This window comes from Gambusia affinis, linkage group LG02 (assembly GCF_019740435.1).
Source record: "Gambusia affinis linkage group LG02, SWU_Gaff_1.0, whole genome shotgun sequence".
Lineage (NCBI taxonomy): Eukaryota > Metazoa > Chordata > Actinopteri > Cyprinodontiformes > Poeciliidae > Gambusia > Gambusia affinis.
Window position 1 is genome coordinate 3,243,239 of NC_057869.1, and position 19,699 is coordinate 3,262,937.

The following is a 19,699-nucleotide window of genomic DNA, read 5'->3' on the forward strand; positions in this document are numbered from 1 at the left end:
TAAATATATTAAAGCTGTAAATAAATTGCAGCGTAAACACAGTATAGGTTGCCTTCAGAACACTTTAAAAAGTATATCTGCTACAAATAATATTCTGCTAAGCAAACCCACAAATATAAGTTTGTAAGTTTGTAAGTTTATATATATTTTAAACTATATTAAAAAAATAGTTTTTTAATAGTTAATTAACAAAACATTAAAAAAATAAAATAGCTAATAGTGGGGAAATAAAAAAATGCTAATTTTTTTATTAGTTAAAAAAAATTAACTATTAAAATGGCAAGTAATAGTAACAGTTTCAGTAATTCAAAAATGTTTACATTAATGTTTAACTTATTGCTTAAAATGACCTTATAATCAAATTTTTCATAAACTTAAAAATTTTCTAAATTTGTCCGAATAAGTATTAAATTGCTGTATTCAAATGTAACTAATAAAATAAATTTAACTGTACTACGTTTTCCGAAGGTCAAGACTTTTGTCTTATATCGCCCCCGCGTGGCTGATTTGGGATATTACATTATAGAGACGTGACACTGACGAAACTGCTAATTATAAGTTAGATTTTTTTGTGAGAACCACCGACTGGAACCTGAAATAGTTTATATGTGTAATCAAAGAATAAGTAATCAATTATTTGTTCAGGCTGGTGAATTGGTAGCTAATTATTTGCATTAACCTGGGTACATTTAATTAGTGATTAATGATTATTTATTATTGTAATTGTGTCACTTTTCACCCTTCCTATTTTTAAGAAAAAAAAACCCATATTATTTTCTTTCCATTTTATAAATATGTGTATGTATGTAGAGTATTAATCCTGCCACAATACAGAATAAAGACATAAAGAAATGAGTACAAGTAAAGGCAAAAATAAATAAAAAAACTTCCACATAGGCTATATATTCTTTTTTTTCAGGTTCTTGATCATTTATTCCAGAATTCCTTTAGACATCTCCAAATGTATACCTCTGACACTTGGGCTTCAATGCAATTATTTATTGGCTTACTTCTTAAAACGTGATAAAACGTTTTTAAATAATGGTAGGATTATCAAAAGTTAACTTTTGATAAATCCAACGGTAAAATAAATATGTCCTCTACACCCCCGTGTGGCTGATTTAGGGAATTGCACCATGGATACGTGACAGAATTTGACGAAACTGCTGATCCGTTTTTAAATACACTATTAACGGGTCTTCTATGAGAACCATTGTTTGTTTCACCAAAACCTTGTTTTTGCTCAACAGTAGTTGACAAGGGAGACAGATGTGAGTCAAACAAGCGCGGCAGCCGGACGTCACGTACGGCACGTAGCGGATTGGAAATGAGGAAACAGCAGGAAATGACACTTCATATGCCATCACCGCCTCCTCACGGCTGCAACTGCCGAAGCGGTTTTTTTCCCCTAGTTTCTAACAAAACACATAACCTGAAAGCGGCTTCAGATTAGCTGTAGTAAATAATAAGGTGAGAGCAAAACTCCAGACAGATCTTGATGGGGTCGGTGGTTTTTCTCCTTCTCTTCCTCCTCCAGGTGTCCAGATCTGCACACGGCAGGTGTTTCTGTCAGGTGAGCGATGTCCTGCCTCATTTGAACCCGGATGGTATTTATTATTGAAATTTTTGGCAGTTATGGGTAACTTGGTCACTTAAATCGTCAACAGTGGATAAAAACTTTTAAATCCAGGCGTTCATAACACTATAAACAGAAAATGTAGAATGTTATTCCTAATCCACGTAAACTTTTAAGTACAAAATTGCTTTCTTTTTACACTGTAAACACTGTATCCGTCTTGTGCTGCCATGTGTAAGAGTTGCTGATAATCAACACCTTGCATCACATGTGCTTAGACTCAGGGGCGTTGCTAGCTATTTAACACAAATGTTTTTTGGGGGCACCAAAAAGCCCCCAAATGCACCAAAATACATTATCTTTGCATTTCTTCTTATTTAGAGGTGGAAAATAGACACCATTCTTGTCTGTAATGGCTTGATTGACATTTAAAAGTTGTGTTTATTGTTTTTTAATGCTTTTATTGTCATTGAGATTTACATATGTTTGTTATAAATAAAAATGTGTTACTATAATAACTAAGGCTCTCAAGAAAACGAATAACAGACGTTGAATTAAATGTAACAATGTGATCTATAAGTAGGACTCATTCTATAAACTGCTGTTAGAATCAGACTTGATCTTTTCATAGGCTGCACTGTTTTATCCAAACCCCTAAAAACAAAAACAAAACATTTACAAAGACAACTGACCTATATAATCACAAGATGTTATGTTTTCCTGGGGAAGATTAATTAATTAGATGTTATTAAAACTTTAAAAAATCCTTAAGTTAAATCCTTATTTTAGATTAATATGCTGCTGTTTAGTGTAAATAATTTTTGAAAGCTGAGGATGGGATTATTTCTCATGTTTTTGTTGCTTTTGTATTCATAATTTTTCATGTTCAGTCCAGCATATTGTTGTTTCAGTAATAACTGCATGGAAAATTATGACTTTCTTTTTCTGTCTACAACAGTAAAATAATTTCGGTGAGGCATCCTGCCCATACAGGCCATTTACATTTTATATTAAGGTGGCACTTATTCAACAATCAGGCTCCTTGTTTCTTTCTGAGAGACATTCGGTTTTTTAGACTTAACTGAGAAATTTATGATTCATATAAGAAAATTGTTTTTTCCCCAGGTCACAGGTGAACTGGACGACTGTGCATGTGACGTCGAAACCATCGACAGTTTCAACAACGACCAGATTTTCCCCAAACTTCAATCTCTCCTGGAGTTCCACTACTTCAGGTTCTACAAGGTAATCCAGACTGATTGGTAATTCACAGAGTATCGGATTAAATAATCTGTTTCTAAACATTTCTGATGACCTGTTTTCTAGGTGAATCTGAAAAAACCATGTCCTTTCTGGATGGCGGACGGCCACTGTGGTCTGAAAGACTGTGCTGTGAAGCCTTGCTCACCTGTAAGTCTCACCTGGATCAATTTCTTAATAGAAATTAAACAAGTTTATGAAAATATAGACTTGTGTCTTTTAGAAAATTCAAAAACAAAGTATGTCAACTCAATCATTATGTCAGAATCAGTTTTCTTCATTTCCGTTTGAGGAAACTTGGCTTAACTCGGTGATGTACATTAAAAAAGAAGAGGTCCGAATGCTCAGCCCTGCGGTTTCCCAAATGATTCAAATTAGGATACAAGTTCAGGCAGTTTTATAATGCCATCCGTCATTCTTCTTTTGTATATTTAGAGCCTGAGTGAGGGCACTTTGCATGCTGTGATAAAGTTTCAAAAAGTTTTACAATTGAATAGAATCAGTAGTTTTCTTGACATTAAGAAATTTGGCTTAAAGAGATAATTAATACAAAAAAGAAGAGGACTGAGTGATCAGCCTTGTGGTATCCCAATTGATTCAAATTAGACTTTCAGAGCAGTTTCCTGTCATTATAATAACTTTCATCATTCTATTTTTGTTTATTTAAAGCTTAAACTTTAAAAATTTATTTTTACACCAAAAATCTCTACAAATCATAGAGGCAAAAATAAAGTTTTCCTCTAAGAAATGGACAAACACTTTACTGAAAATGGAGTTTCTACTATCAGACTCATAAAAACTTTAACTTGCCTCAGTCGTCCTCTCCTAGATACTAATCACTTTTTAAAACAACTGGAAGTGAAAAATATTTGACTTGAACTTTTGAAAATCTGTATTTGTTTCCAGAACGAAGTTCCAGAGGGAATCCGATCCATTCCACACGACAAGGTGAGAGAGTTTAAAGTTAATACACTTCATACATCACAAAACTGATGGAGGTTACTTTTTAAAATAAAAAATAAATGTTCTTTTTCATTGTCAGTATTCTGCAGAGGCAAACCAGCAGCCGCTGACTGAATGTGAGAAGGAGAAACATCTGGGAGCCGTGGATGTTTCTCTGAGGTGAACCAGTTCGACTCTTTCTGTTTTAGAAAACTGCTAATTTATAACCAATAATCAGCCTTTAATAACCTCCATCAGTAACAGACGGCGTCTTTTTCTGCAAACTGACAACCGAAATGCTGTGAAACTGAACCCTGTAGTTTTATGTTAGATTTTATTTAATTATTATATTTACAGTCATTTTTACAACTTGTCAAGAAATTAGTTTATATGGTGCAGCACAACAAATGGTGACAGTTATGTTTGAGCTACATTGTCCAGTTTTAAATAAGGTTTCTATTTATTACTATGGTGATGATAATGAGGATGGTGATGATTATTTCTTTTTATTTATTGTTATTATAACCTCTGCTTTTGTTTTCAGCGAGAAGACAAGAGAAGCTTTATTGGATTGGCACAAACACGATGACAAGGCCGAGGGTTTCTGTGTTATTGACGGTACAGAAATAAATAAATGCCCATATAATAATAATAATAATAATAATAATAATAATAATAATAATAATAATAATAATAATGGTAACAATAAAGTACTATATTTAATACAAATTGATTCATAATGCAAAAAATTCAAGACAAATGAATATCTTAGTAACTGGGCAGGCTGTTTTAGGAAACAGAAGTGAGGATTCGCTTCTGTTTTGCTCCTTTGTGTTGCTGAAATGGCCTGACAGATGGATGACTGTTTGTTACCGTTTGTGACTAATGGTTGCCGTTTCCCAGACGAGAAGTCACCAGACTCCCAGTACGTCGACCTGCTGCTGAACCCGGAGCGTTACACGGGCTACAAAGGTCCGGAGGCGTGGCAGATCTGGAACAGCATCTACGAGGAGAACTGCTTCAAGTAAGACGCAACGCAAAATTAAACGGCTGAGCGAAAATATTCTAGATCAGGCGTCTGCAACCTTTACCAGGGTTATAAGAGGGCTGGGTTTTCGTTACAGTTTTATTGTGTTGTGACGTTTTGTATAATTAAGGTAGTTTCAGTTTCTAGAGTGTGTTAGCTAATTTTATTAGTTAAATATTGTTTAGTTTTTATTAGTTAGTAGTTTTAGTTTTGTCTTGCTTTGGTTATTTTTAGGTGCATTTGGGTAAAAATTGTATTAAATTATTGTTGAACAACAAACGGCTCTGGTTTTTTATCCCAACTTTTGTCGTCGCCATTTTACGGACTAGCGTAGCTTAGCGTAGCGTAGCTCAGTTTAGTTTAACCCAATTCTTGGTGGGTGAAAATTCAATGCAAATATTGCGCAAATAAAATAAACAATTTAATTTTAAAAATATTAGTTATTTTTAAATTTAAGCCAAACTCATGCAGGCGTATTGTGGAAGAGCCAGAGCGGCAGGTTGCAGACCCCTGGTTCTTTGGATCAGTTGGATCAAAGTTTTGAAGCTTCACCATGAAGCACCATTCAGTGTTTCTATGTTTTTTGTTATTACAGGCCGTTTACTGTTAAGCGACCACTCATGCCTTTTCAGAGCAGCTCGAGAAGTGAAGGTAAGCTGTCTTTAATTCAATCTTGCTAGCTAGCGCTCTTAAATGTTACATTTTGTGTTTTTATGCTTTTACTTGGATCTCAACTGCTTCTAAAAACAGTCCAAGTGCTTAAGAAAACCACACGGCTGTTTTTGGCAATAAGTTAATGATTTTTAGTGTCTGGAAAATGAGTCGTTTCAAAGATCTCCAGAATATAATGTCACAAACCAGCAGGAACTGCCCTGTTACCTAGCAACCCCAACAGAACTCTGCCTGTTACCTAGCAACCTGTGCTAAAACCAGCATGTTTGTTCAGGTGGTTTTAGAATAGAATAGTCCTTTATTAATCTCACAGTGGGGAAATTCACTTGTTTTAGCACCACAGTAATAAAATACACCCCATTAAATGTATAAAAAAAACAAACAAAAAAATATAAACAAACTTATTTTAAGTACTTATGAATTAAATAAAATGAACTCATTTACCACTAAATGTGATGTGCAATGGCTGCTGGAAGAGACGAGTGTTTTGTTGTTGACTTACCTTATAGAAACCATTTGCTGCATTCTTGTTTATTGTGCAGGAGGCTCCACTTCTGCTTTTCAAAGATGTCCAGTTGTATAACTGTATATCTGTTTGCAGCCATTTTCATGTGGGAGTGTAAATGTACAGTGGGGGGCGGGGGGGCAGAAGCACCTTATTGGGATTTAAAATGACAGAGACCCTAAATCAGCTCCTTCTGAAAGGAGCTAAAATAGGCAGAAATTATCATTATCTAAGAATAATTTAGTGCTCAGAATGTTGTAAGCATGTTTTGTATGTCCAATAGACCTATCCTAACATGTTCAAGGAAGCATTATAGGTCACTGATGAGCTTTGTTGGTGGAGTTCTCACAATCTGGTATCCTTCACAGCTCGGACCTTCTACAGCTGGCTGGAAGGTCAGTTTTGTTTCCACCTGACCTGGAACAGCATGAGATGTTCTGGAGTGTTTTCCAGTTTCTTTATTGTTGGTTTGCTTCCTGTCTCAGGTCAGTGTGTGGAGAAGAGAGCTTTCTACCGTCTGATATCTGGTCTCCACGCCAGCATCAACGTTCATCTGAGCGCACGGTACCTCCTGGATGGTGAGACACGCTAACTTTGCTGGATTTCCATGTTTGTGATGCTTTTTTTAAGCCTCCTCTTCTTTCTCTTCAGACAATTGGTTTCAGAGGAAGTGGGGTCACAATGTGTCTGAGTTCAGGCAGCGCTTCGACTCTGAGCTGACGGCCGGCGAAGGCCCCAAGAGGCTCCGCAACCTCTACTTCCTGTACCTGATAGAGCTGAGAGCGTTGGCCAAAGTTCTGCCGTTCTTCAGTCAGCCGTCCTTCCGGTTGTACACGGGTCGACCAAAGGAGGACCAGAAACACAAAGAGCTGCTTCTAGAGATCCTAAATCTGGCCAGGTCAGTCTAAAGTTAACTGGTTCAATATTAATTGTTGATTAATGGTTTATTAGTCCAAAATTAGCTCCAACCAATTAAATAATAATGTCCATTTAGACCCTTTTTCAGTGTTGTAGTTAGGCCCCCCATCCAGCAGAGGGCGCCGTTGAATATTAGGGTCAGACCTTATAAGATCTGACCCTAATATTCAACCAGGGATGGATGCTTCTACACTGAAAAATCTCAATGTTTTGATTGAATTTTACCGGTTTAACATGAATTGTCAAGTAAAACTGAATCAGTGAGTCCTACAGCCTCACGTTTGTAGTTTCTCTGTTAATTAGAAGCAACATTGAGACATTATGTGAGCATTATGACTCTTTTATTTATTTTTTTGCAGTGATTATTTTTCTTCCCGTTTATTCTTCCAGGTCTTTTCCTCTGCACTTTGATGAGACTTCTCTGTTTGCTGGAGATGAAAAAGAAGCGGCACAACTGAAGGTGAGAAACAAATTAACATGTCAGTTCAGTTTTATACTCCTAAGAACATAAGATGTTTTCTTAAATTCTTACATGTGGAAAATGTGTTGGAAACTAATTCATAACACATCACAATGGATCAGAAATCTTGTTACGTTTGTGCTGGCCAGCAGAGGGAGCTCTTTGCACAAATTTATTACGACTTTATGGGAGACAAAAATACTGCAATTCCAACACAATCAGTTGTGAATAAGTTTTAACGCTTGTAATATTTTTATTTACATGTTGCTATAAATTAATATATTTAATTATTTATCTTGTGAATTTTCACTTTTTCCACCAGGAGGACATCAGGCTGGCGTTTCTCAACATCTCCAGGATCATGGACTGCGTCGGCTGCTTTAAATGTCGTGTCTGGGGAAAGATACAGGTGCGCTTGTGCTTAAAATGCTTAATGAGAACTTCAGTGACCGAAGGATCTATTATAGATATTCTCAAAAAGTATATTTTAAATAAATACATTTTAATTACTGGTTTAAAATAGGATAAATACTGTATCGCTCTGTAATGTTGTTGTATTGCATTTAGCATAGAAAATAAAATAAAAATAAAAATTTACTTTATTTTGAGTTATACATTTTGACTCAATTTGGAAGTTTTGTTTCAGAAAAAAATCATTTTTCTCTGCATGTGAAGAAATTGAACATCATGTGTGTTTTTTGTTTTGCTCTGTGTCTCTCTCGGCCAGACTCAGGGATTAGGTACGGCTCTGAAGATCCTGTTTTCAGAGCGACAGATTGAAGCGCTGCCCCAGTCCAGAGAGCAACGACCCAGTTTCCAGCTCAACCGGCAGGAAGTCGTCTCGCTCCTCAACGCTTTCGGAAGGTGGGAATCTGTCCCCTTCATAATAAAATATTTTTTATCAACCTAAAGGGGACCTATTATGCTCCTTTGATCAAGTTAGAACAAGTTCATGATCGATAGAAAACATCAGATTTTACACAAAACCATTTTTAGATGATGAGTTATCCTTTCAGAGTGAACTGTTTTTGGGTTCTGTCACTTTAAAAACAAATAAGCTGCTTCTGGCCACGCCCCCAACTCAACTCTCTTTGGGTTGCTAGGTAACAGGCTGGGGTTGCTGGGTGACAGCGCAGTGCCTGTCAATTCTGACAAAACATTCTGATGGTTTTTGAAACGGCTCATTTTCCAGACACCAAAAAACAGATACATGGTTGTTGTTTTTTTTTTTGTTTTTTTTATGACTTTGTTTATAGAAACAGTTGAGACACAAATGAATCAACAAAAATGTGTGTGAAGTGAATTTTGCATAATGGGTCCCCTTTAAATGTGCTTTCCAGAAAGTTCTTGAATGTAAAACTAAATTGGTTCCTTCACACTTCTTTATAAATGTTTTGAAAACATTCTCAGGATTTCCACGAGCATCAGAGAGCTGAAGACCTTCAGATCGCTGCTGGCAGAGGAGCGATGATGACAAGGAGGATTTTTTAGGCCCTGATCTACAAACTACGATATATTCTGTCCATTTTAATCCAGCTGCAGTGACCAAAGTCACTGTGATGAGGAAGACTCAGCTGTTAATTGGAGATATTTTCCTGTAAAAATATTTTTTTTATGTTGAATTTAAATAGCATTTGACATTTATGTGAGATTTAAATGCCCTTTAAGTTAACTTATGTGAAATAAAAATCTACTGTATTTGCAGATCTTTAGTGAGATTGAAGGATATTGTTAAAATATCTCTATGCAATAATAAAATCCCCTTATATGAAAGTCAATGTTGTCTGATTTAAAGAAAAGTCTAATAATAGTTTTGCTCTGTGGGTGGCGCTGTTGTTCAAGAAACTACACCAACGACATCTTTTCAAAGTAATGGTTAAAGAACGGCAGACTAATACATTTTCCTTAATATTAACAACATTTTCACAGCTAAAGATGTCAAGTTTTAATTTTATTTAAGATTTTGAGTAAGTTTTATTGTCCTTTACTTTCTGGGGATCCATTTTGGACATTTATAAAACAGAATATAAAATAAAATTATCTTGTGGTAAACGAAAAATGTTCTCAAGCAACTGATGGGCAACGCGACTTCAACTTTTATATTTTTTTCTTCTGTTAGCGCTGTTACAACAATGAGAAAAAGAGTTTTTGAAAATGCTTAGTCACCTGTTGCTATGGAAACTCCCGCCTTTTCTGCCTAATTTGTATTCCCTTTTAATTTTTGTCAGGAGAAATGCCAAACTAAAAATCAAAAAAGAAGAAATGAACATATGCGGGCTATAAATCCAGTTTCATTTCTGTAGTTTCAAACAATAAATGCAATAAATATTTGCTGTATTTTTCGTATTTTCAGAGACTGTGTCACTATCTTTTGGATTGCATTTCTAGTTGAGACTGAACACTTGTACGGAGCTAAATTGGCGCCATTAAGGTTTTTGAAAAGAAAAAAACTTGAATCTGAAAAGTAGTTTTGAACAGTTTTTTCCTAGTTTCAAATCTTTGCTTCCAAAATGTTTTTCAGTCTCTTCTTCAGTAAAAAAAAAAAATCTGTCAAAACATTTTCACAGATTTTCTTTCAGTTTCAAATCTTTTTTTTTTCATTTGAACAAACTTTCAAAATAATGTTTCAGTTTCATAACTATTTTTTTCTTTTGAACAAACTTTATTGCCCAAATTATCTCTATACACATGGAAATGAAAATGACTTTAGTTTGATTACACTTGAATTAGTTATTTTGAAATTAATCGTTTACATTGAGATCACATTTTTGTCAAGTAAAACTTTGTCCCTCTGTAATTAAAAACAAGACTCGCAGAAGTGAAAATTCCTACGGTCCTGTAAGGCAGCATTAAGCCCTACAGCAGTCAGTGAAGGGTTAAGCTCTGTAATAGGATGAATGGATATTGTGGTGAGCAGCATCTGATTACAGAAACGCCAGCAGGCTCAGAGGGGGAAGACGCTCAATATCTGCAGGAGAAGCAACATTTAATTCCCCCTTTGACGAAACCATACTTCTTTTACTCTTTTATCTCCGTAGAAAGCACAAAATTAGACTTTTTTCTCTTTTAAACCGGAGGGAAGAGGAAAACTCCGCAGTTCTGTCGCCGGCTGAGGAGGTTTGAGGTCGGCATAAATGGCCGAAGGGGGCCGACTGTCGACGGAGTAAAACCTGCAGGATGTCGCAGTTTGTGGAGGTGTGAATTCAGAAGCCAGGCGACGTGCTTTTAGGCGAATATCGACGTTTTACGGCTAAAAAAGAAGAGTTTGAGGCTGCTGGAGGATTCAGTTCGGTTGGTTCCGCCAGCGCGGAGTTAAACAGGTAAGCCTTCTCACCTGGATGTCTGTATACAGCTTTTTTCCTCGTTGCTTCTCTTGTGTTTTAGTCTGGAGTCTGAAAGTTGAAAATCTTAAAACTAAACCTTTCAGAAAGTCACATTTTAAAGCTGCCAGTATAGCTCTGATAGAAAACTGTCCCGACTCTTTCTAGATGCAGTTTTTTACCTATAGAACATGCCGAGATCCGCATTTCTGTTTGTTTTTTTGCTTTTTTTAAACATAAAAACACGAATCAATGTGTCTACATGACCCGAAAATGTGTCCACGTTCTGATGACATCACATAAGGTAGATTATCAAGCTCTTTGATAGTTTGTGCTTTTATTCATCATTATTCACATTTTTTAAAAAATAAAATATTTACTTTTAATGGTTTTAACTGTGTTCTGTTTATCTCCAGCAAACAGATTCACAGATTCTAAATCAGTTTTAAACTGATTTAAAGTAAAAAAGGGGAAAGTAAGAAATAAGTTCATTTCAGGTCCATTCTTGTCTCTTGTGATGTCATCAACTCATATTACCACAAAGCAGAGTTAGCAGTATTTTTTTTTTACTTCAGGGTGGGACAGAAGCACCTGGATATTTTTTGTGGAAAAAAATTAAATCCCAACTCAACACGGATCAAATTTAAAACGGGTTTTGGTTGAACTTTGACTTATAGGTCCAACAAAACCAAAGAAAAAAATCTTTAGTCTGATGAAATCAAATCTAAAAATCACCTGGTCTGATAACTGAGCACACAGCTGAAAAACTTAATTTGAAATTATTTAATATTTTGCATGTTTTATTGCATTTCCTCTGAAACATGCAATTTTAAGTTTCTACCTCTAAACTGAGTCAAGCAGGTTTTTTTCTGCAGCTGTTTAGTCATTTTAATTTTTTAATGTAGTTTTTAAATAGCAAAGAGCAGAATATGCACATCAGTTGGACAGATGCAACTTCTGGTAATTATTTTCTGTTCCAGATTTTTGCAAGAATTGACGCTTTTCCAGAAAGAGTTCTGCTTTGTTTATTTATTTTTAATCTACAAATTTGATTAGACCTCCATCTTAACACTAATTTAGCTTTTAAATTGTCGATGTCAAGGTTATTTCACTTTGCACAAGTTTTCATTTGGTTGTTTTGTGTCACACAGGAACTCCACTAAATTAGCTTCGATTCAAAACGTTTGTGCATCCAAAACTGAAATTTTCATTCAAATGTGGTGCAAACTTTGCCAGGAACTTCCCTTTAAGTATTTTTATTTAAGTTCTAGTTGTTTCTTGTATACAAAAAAAACGCATTTAGCAACAAATATTCAGTTTAAAATATAAATTAGGGCAACAAATAGTTATTTAAGCAATCGATTACTCTCATGTTTAATCAGATTAAAAAATGTCACATTTTGCTGTTTCATTTATCCAAGTGAGTCTTTTTTATCCAGCAAAATTGCTTTTAAAAATGAAAATAACTCATTGCCTGAATGCAATAACATAACCTTCCTTTCATGGAGGCTTGAACATTCAAACCAAAATATGCATCTGCAATAAACCTTTCAGAAGATTTTGTCTCACATAGGAATGCAAACTCCTAAATCAAAATTAAATATCGTTTTTGCATCCAAAGCAGAAATTTTATTCAGATGTGATGAAAATTTTGACAATAGTGTCCCTTTAACCATTTTATTTTAGCTCTAGTTCTTGCTTACAGACAAAAAAAAACCACACAGGGCAATAAATATTCAGGTTGGAGCTCGTTTTTTTTTTTTTTTTTTAAGTTCACGGATCGATGGTCGTCTCTTCAGGCGGCGGCAGAAGTCGCCCAGTCAGCATTTATGTGACGGAGGTGAATCAATATGGCGGATTGCGCTGTAGCTTCAGACACAACCGTCAATACTCTGGGCAACTGGAGCGGGTTCAGCTGATGCAATGCAGATTTACAAAGATACTGATGGGCTTTATGTGAGTTATTAATCTGTAGATTTCAAATAAAATCTAAACATTGATAAATCTGTCTGTCAGTGCTCTCTGCTGTATCACAGAACAAAAAGTGAGCAACTCCAACCCTGGGAGCTCCAGATTTATTTTTGGGTTGTTGATGGGAGCAAAGAGGCTCAGCGAACCTCCTGAAAATAAAAACAATGAGCTAAAAAAAACCTGGATGGGTTTGTGCCGCCGCAGATCTTTTTACATCTCCCTGAGGGATTTACTCTGCTAACGGCTGGAGAAAGGCTTTCTGTGTGTTTGTTGTTCTACATCCTGATTTGTGTCCTTTAACGGTTGCATCATTTGCCACAGTTATGAAGCTGACTGGGAAAACGGGTTAAAGTTCAACTTAACATAGTTTTTGTATAGATTTAAAACAGGGTGTCCAAATTTTTTGCCACGTGGAACAAAACTGTCGACTCCAAAGTAGCCGCTGAAAAACAGCAAACTAAAATCAAATCCTTTCCGTCACAGGGGGAATTAATCCTATCTGGGATTTTTACAACAGATGGAAAAAAGAGAGCACATTTCTGCCAAAAACTCAGAAATTTTGATTAATGTCAGAAATTTTCCAGAAAATTTTATCATTTGAAATTCAGAAGTTTTCAAGTTTCTTTTGTAAAAAAATTTCTGGCACTAATTCCAAAATCTAAATTTTTTTCCCTTGCAAATCTTTAACTTTAACTTTTGAAGCTCAGATATTTCCTTGTTTTTTGGCTGAAATCTAAAATTGTTTAAGGCCCTAACATGCTGTAATAAATCCTTCAGTTTCTTTTAACTTGACTGAATAAATTTATTTTCAGGACTACGATCAGGATTTGGGTCTCTTTCTATCAAACGTTTTGATATATTTAGCCAAGTGTAAGAAATAACAAAAGCTGATTTGAATGGTGCAAAGTTGGCTTTTCATTAAAGTTTCTGGATAAACTTGGTTTTAACTTTTGTTAAAACCTGGGTATATACTTTGTGTTATACTTGACATTTTCCTGTGTTAGAAAATTATGTTGGTAGTCATTCATCTGCATCAACGGGACACATTTTTATAGTTTTCGAATTGCAGTTGGGGACCGCACAAAAGCAATCCAAGGGCCACAACTGGCCCCTGAACCGCACTGTGGACACCCCTGATTTAGGCTTCATTTTAAATCCAAACATGAACTTATTCAGTACCAACATTTAACAGGTTTTATCAGCTTGTTTTTCTGCTCTTTTTATCAGATCGTCTGATGTTTCCACTTTATCCTGGTGGCAGGAAGATATTTTGTTTCATTGTGAAATTTGCATTTTATTTGAAGTTTGCCGAAAACAAACCAGCGTGCAACAAATTGACTGTGATTTTTGCATGCAGATAAAAACTGCACAGGGTTTTGTTTTTCATGTTTAAAGATGGTATGACATTTAATCAGGACTGCAAGTAACAATTATTTTATTCTGACGATTAATCAGATAAAAAAGTTGACACATTCTGCTGATTTTTGTTTTTTTTATGTTTCCACTTAAGCTTATTTTATACAGTATTAGAATTGCTCTTAAAAATGCAAACAATGAAATTTTCTTTTCTTAAATAAAAAAAGTAAACTTTTTATTTCCTAATAAGCAACAACAGTCGTATCTGCAGCTAAAACAATTCTCTGCTTGGCTTAACATAAATCCAGTGAGGGGATAATTTTGGATAACGGATAATTAGGTGGCAAAAGTTGCTTAATAGGATAAAATTAATAGGATAGAATAGAAAGGTTAATTTTTTCTTAAGGAGTTCTGGGGAGAACAAAAAAAATAGAAGCTTTTTTTTGTCTTAAATGCACAATGTACATATTACTTGTACAGTTTTGGCTTGATTACTGCTCTGATTGTTCTTAAAGCAAATTGCCTTTATTTAATTCTGTATGCTCCAATTAACAATCAATTAATAAATTATTTGACGTTTATTTCAGTAATCAATCAATCATTTTTAATTATTTCAACTCTTAATTTGAATATGATGCTCTTTATACTCGCTCCTGTTATAGTGCAAAGACACCAAATATTAGTACTTTGGTTTTAGTTTCTATTGAAAATATTTTGGAAAACATTGAAGTAACTTACAAGCAACATTTCAGCAAAGAATAGCAGATTTGTTTTAAGTCAAAAATTCCTTAATATTGGCAATAAGTTCATGTTTTTTAGTGTGTGGTAAAGGAGCTGTTTCAAAAACCTCCAGATTGTTGAGTTCAACTGGCACTGGGCCGTTACCTAGCAACCTGAGCAGAGCCCAGCCCCGTTGCTAGGTAACAGGAATCACATTCACTGGATGTGATTCCAGAACAGAAAATCTTATCAAGCATTTTTAGTCTAGTTTCTAGTGAAAATATCTTAGTACAAACTTGCATGAAACTTTTTAGCAAAATATAAGAACTTGTCAATAATTTCTTAATATTGATGAAAAAGTTCTAGATAATTTCACTTACAACATGGGAAAATGTCTTGCTATAAATTAAATAATAGTACTATTTCATCAATATTAAGAAATTGACGTAAAACAAGGTCTCTTTTCTAGCTGAAAAGTTATTCGTACGTTTGTCTTAATTCAAGCGTTCTAAGATATTTCTACTAGAAACTAGACAAAAATACTTTTTAAGACTTTGTTGGGTTTTTTTGCAGTGTGAGGGTTAAAATCTCATGTCTGCGTGAGAATGGCTGTTCAGGAGCCGCTCTAATCTCTGGCAGCCGCAGCAGGTCAAGTTTATCCGGGCTGGAGGCGGTACCGGCCCACAGTGGCTCCAGTGATGCGGTTCTGGCCAGAGATGAGCTTCAGGAACGTGTGTGTGTTTGGGGGGGAGTAAATTTTTTTCTTGGACTGTGCTGAGTTGGCTGCGTTTTCTTCTTTTCTTGTTTTGATTCCTTGTCGGGCTGCAGGCAGAACGACTCGGTTGAGCTTCTCTGATCTGTGGACAAAAGTGAAATGTTCATTAATGCAATTGTCCTTCTGACAGATGTATGTTGTCTTGCTCTGAACTTTTTATTTATTTATTTAAAGTTCACTTCAATTAAATCAGCAGCCATGCTTTTGTTGTTTTCTATTTTCCTGTTGTGTTTTATGAAACTGTTTGAAAAACAAACATGTCAACTAGACCAAGTGCTGATCAAATTATTATCATTTAATATTTAAAAATTACATCATCAGACGAATAAAAACATTAAAGTTAAGTGGAAATTTTGGTATTTTAAGGACTTAAATTACAATAATTCATATAAGTGATGAAAGTAACAAAATCAGGCAGAAGAAACATTTTTCAAATCAGTTTCTTTTAATGAAAAACTTTTGAAACTTTAACCAAAACTGCAGGTGTGTCCGTGTCTGGTGCATTTCTGGTTAAAACATGTTTATTTTTAATTCAGGGGGAAGAAAATCCAGAAACTTACTCAAGTAAAAGTAATTTCAGTGTAGTAAAAATACTCCTAAAAGAAGAGTGAGCCAAGTAAATGTAACTAGTTGCAGCTCTGGTTTTTTGATCCGTTTTTGGTGAAGTCTAATAAAAATGGCCGACTTGCTCTCTCCTTCCAAACTGAAGTGGTCTTCCTGCCGTACCAGAGGCATGAGCTAGCCGCTGTAACCTCAGCGGCTAGCTCTGCCGCTCTCTGGCTGCTTCATTAAGTTTCCGCTCCAGGCTTCGTGTGTGGTATTTCACTCGGCCTCCCAGAATGTGCCACCCTCCAGCCGGCACCGGGCCATAAAGCAGCGGCTAATTCTGGGCTAATCTAACCGCTTGCTGCTGCTGCTTCGCTAACAACCCTTTCTGTTTTTCCTCCGCTGCCTCTTTGGACTCTTCCTCCTTCTGTCCCGACCCGCTTTGCCTCTCAGGCTGCTGGAGAAACGGGCCGACTCCTGTTTGGACATCTGTCCATTTGTATTTTCGTCTCTGATAAGGTAAGTCCTGCTTGTCTCTGGCATCCACTTGGCTACAGCATGCTAACGTTTGTGTTGCATGTCTCCTGTTTATTTCTATTTCTTTTATTTATGTTTTAAATCTAACGAGGTGCATCTTAAGGTGAACATATGTCTTCTTGTTTTTTTGTTTTGTTTTGTTTTTTCAAAAATAAGCTTTCTCACTTTATGACCACAAACTTTGATGTATTTCTTGGGGATGTGAAAAAAGATCAACCCGAAGACCTAGACCACACATAGCCAGGTATCTGGGAAAACTAAAACATTCTTATGCATTTTGGCATTTTATCCACACAAAAATTCAGTTTTATACCACTAAAATGATTATATATGAGAGGTGGAGATTTGAGAGAACTCTGTACTTGTGTTTGCATGAGTACATGGGAAAATGGTGGCAAATAGTGCACATATGTTTTATCTTTGTATTCTAATACGGTGTTTAAACGTAGCTCAACTTACACATCTGTCCGCACAAATGGATTTCCTGGCGCCATGTTTACTTCCTAACAGGAAGTTGTGGTTGTTTTGAAGCGATCTGATTGGCCTACGTTGGTTTTAGCGTTGCGCTGCTCTGCCCCCTATGGGTTTGGCATGTTAAGAACAACGTCCAAGGGCAGATTGGTGTGTTGATGTGGACGAAAACTTTTCACTTTTCATGTGTCCAATGAAAATCCTTTCATACAATTTTTTTAAAAACAATATGGTGGAGATATTTGTTTTTATTTGACAGCTATGTGTGTACACTAAATATAGCGCAGTTATGGAGACTTTTGCAACCTTCAACAGGTTTTCTTCTAAGTTTATCTAAGACTGGGCAATAAATCAATTAAGATATATCGCGATGGACATGTCGTCAATATCAGTAGATCACACAGCTGATGGAATATTTACTGAACTTCGATCCACAACCGCACAGCATTCCCAACTTTACTCACTGTGGAATCAACTAACTCACTCACTCTTTGGTTACCTAGCAACAACCTGCTGGGTCTAACTGACACAGCAGTTTCAAGTCTCTCCACCTCATAACTGCTGGAAAATAGAAACCAGTGGTGTGGAGTTAAAACTGCAGATAAAAGCCACCAGGTTGGCAATATTTCAGTTATTTAAAACTAATTCTAATCAGTAATTATCATTATTGTGAGGAGTTCTTTACCCGTATTGCCCAGTCCTATATTTATCCTGTATTTAAGTACCTCCATTTATTCATATGATTAATTTTGACCAGATTCTGTCAATGCTGGAGAAAAGCATCTCTAATGTCTTGACTAATCATTGAAAGTTGTTTTTAACGTAACAAAATGCGAATAATTTGAAGGGACTGTAATTCTGGTTTCTCGTCCGTGTAGCTTTGAGAAATGTGAACTATCCACCTCTCGCACAGCTACAGTTTTCAGACAACGTACCTTTTGTTTTTTCTGACTAACCTCTGCGGCATCATAACTAGAACCTGTTCTGGGGGTAACAGATGTTTGTTTTTCAGTTTCAAGATGGTTTACTTTTAAAGTGACTCACCTGTCGATCTGCCAAGACAAACCGTGATGCTAGCAAGCCGTTTGTTGTCAATCAGCAAATCAATCAATCAATCAATCAAACTTTATTTGTATAGCACATTTCAGCAGCAAGGCATTTCAAAGTGCTTTACATCAAATCAAACACAAAATACAATGCAACATAGAATCAACAATAAAAACACAACATCAATAAATTTGCAATTGATTACGTTTCGAATACAACTCTAAACAAGTGGGTTTTTAGTTGAGATTTAAAGGAAGTCAGTGTTTCAGCTGTTTTACAGTTTTACAAACTAACTCAAGATTACGATGTTTTCCTAAAGAAGTACTTAATGAAGTAGACCTGTAAGTAAACGTCTCTTAAGACCTGTACTTGAGAGACATCCATGTTTGAATACAACTTTTCCTGTTATATTCAGACTTTAATTTAGGTTGGAAACAATCAGCATTGATGAGTTACTCTATTGCTGCAAAAACAAAATGTTACCAAGTAATTTTAGTACATTTCTAGTGCAAATATCTTAGTTCACATAAATCGAGACATTTTCCCATGTTATAAGTGAATAATCTGCCAGTCGTATAAATCCTTTTTGATCAGTTTTAATGAAGAATTGACTCTGATCAATCTCCTACATCCTGCTGAAAACTTAGTTAGTTAAACATTTCTGTTAGAAACTGGACCAAAAATAGTTGGTAAGATTTTGTGTTTTTGCAGTGTAGACCCGTTGCAATAAATTAAAATTATCTCAACAATTTCCATTTGAATGATTTTTCATTTTTCTCTTTCTGACAGAAACTGGATGATAAATCTTCAGTTTGATGTTTTGGTCTTATTTTGAGGACAGTTTCGTTTAGAGAGACTTCATAATTTATTATATTCGTAATTTTTTATTTATTTTGGATATTTAAAATTAGCATTAAATATTGATTAGAATTAAAAGTTTGTTGATCTTTCAGAATGCCACATTATTAGCATTATGATAGTTTAAACAACAATATTATCGCGATAACCTCTCTGATAATTTATCGCCTGGTCCGTCTTTCTGCTTGTTGTGATTAAACGTTTTTAATGTTCGGCTCCTTCTTCAGTCACTGTTGTCAGATCAGAGCGAAGCCTGAATTCAGGGTTCAGTTTGCAGCATTTCTGCCACCAGCAATCATCCCTCCTCAGACGGGGAGCCTCTAATTTCACGAGCTCCACAGCTGGTTCTGTTGGCGGCAGCAAACGGGTTCCATCTGCTGTTTGCATTTCTGGGTATTTTTAAGTCGCCGTATCGGTAAATACTGGAGCTTTTTCTGGAATGCAGCGCAGCTTTAGGGCAGGAGAGACGTTCGTTTACGTTAATCAGATTAATGGTCGTGAGTTTGACACCGGAGCTTATGAGGTCCGGTCCGTCGCGCCCTCTTCTTCCTCCTCCTCCTCCTCACTGGCCTGACCCACTTTTCAATAAAGCAACAAGAATCTCCGTCTGCGCCAGCTTTCTCGCTCGCCTCAGCCGGTTGCTCTCCAGATTGTGACCTGGAATCGGTTCTGATCCTCTTTGCTCTTCTGATTGGCTGTGATTTAAAAATTACCGTAATAATTATTCCATAGATTTAA

General features: G+C 35.7%; 2 protein-coding genes across 3 annotated transcripts in view; both read left to right on the plus strand.

Moving 5' to 3' along the window:
* The first annotated feature begins 1,195 nt into the window (after positions 1 to 1,195).
* On the plus strand, positions 1,196 to 9,697 carry ero1a (endoplasmic reticulum oxidoreductase 1 alpha). Its single transcript, XM_044141451.1, has 15 exons — positions 1,196 to 1,573; positions 2,702 to 2,821; positions 2,903 to 2,986; positions 3,743 to 3,784; positions 3,879 to 3,958; positions 4,323 to 4,396; positions 4,682 to 4,802; positions 5,401 to 5,456; positions 6,351 to 6,377; positions 6,468 to 6,560; positions 6,634 to 6,880; positions 7,291 to 7,360; positions 7,683 to 7,769; positions 8,088 to 8,224; positions 8,771 to 9,697. The coding sequence occupies exons 1-15, from the start codon at positions 1,499 to 1,501 to the stop codon at positions 8,829 to 8,831; spliced, it is 1,374 nt and encodes a 457-aa protein (XP_043997386.1). The 5' UTR covers positions 1,196 to 1,498; the 3' UTR covers positions 8,832 to 9,697.
* A 531-nt stretch (positions 9,698 to 10,228) lies between these two features.
* pacsin3 (protein kinase C and casein kinase substrate in neurons 3) overlaps positions 10,229 to 19,699 on the plus strand; it is a 29,812-nt gene continuing 20,341 nt past the window's right edge. The window contains exons 1-2 of one of the 2 annotated variants that reach the window (XM_044141483.1): positions 10,229 to 10,680; positions 16,502 to 16,567. The gene's annotated coding sequence lies outside the window, so the exon portion shown is untranslated. The remainder of the gene's footprint in view (positions 10,681 to 16,501; positions 16,568 to 19,699) is intronic. The other variant, XM_044141490.1, reaches the window with a different exon arrangement.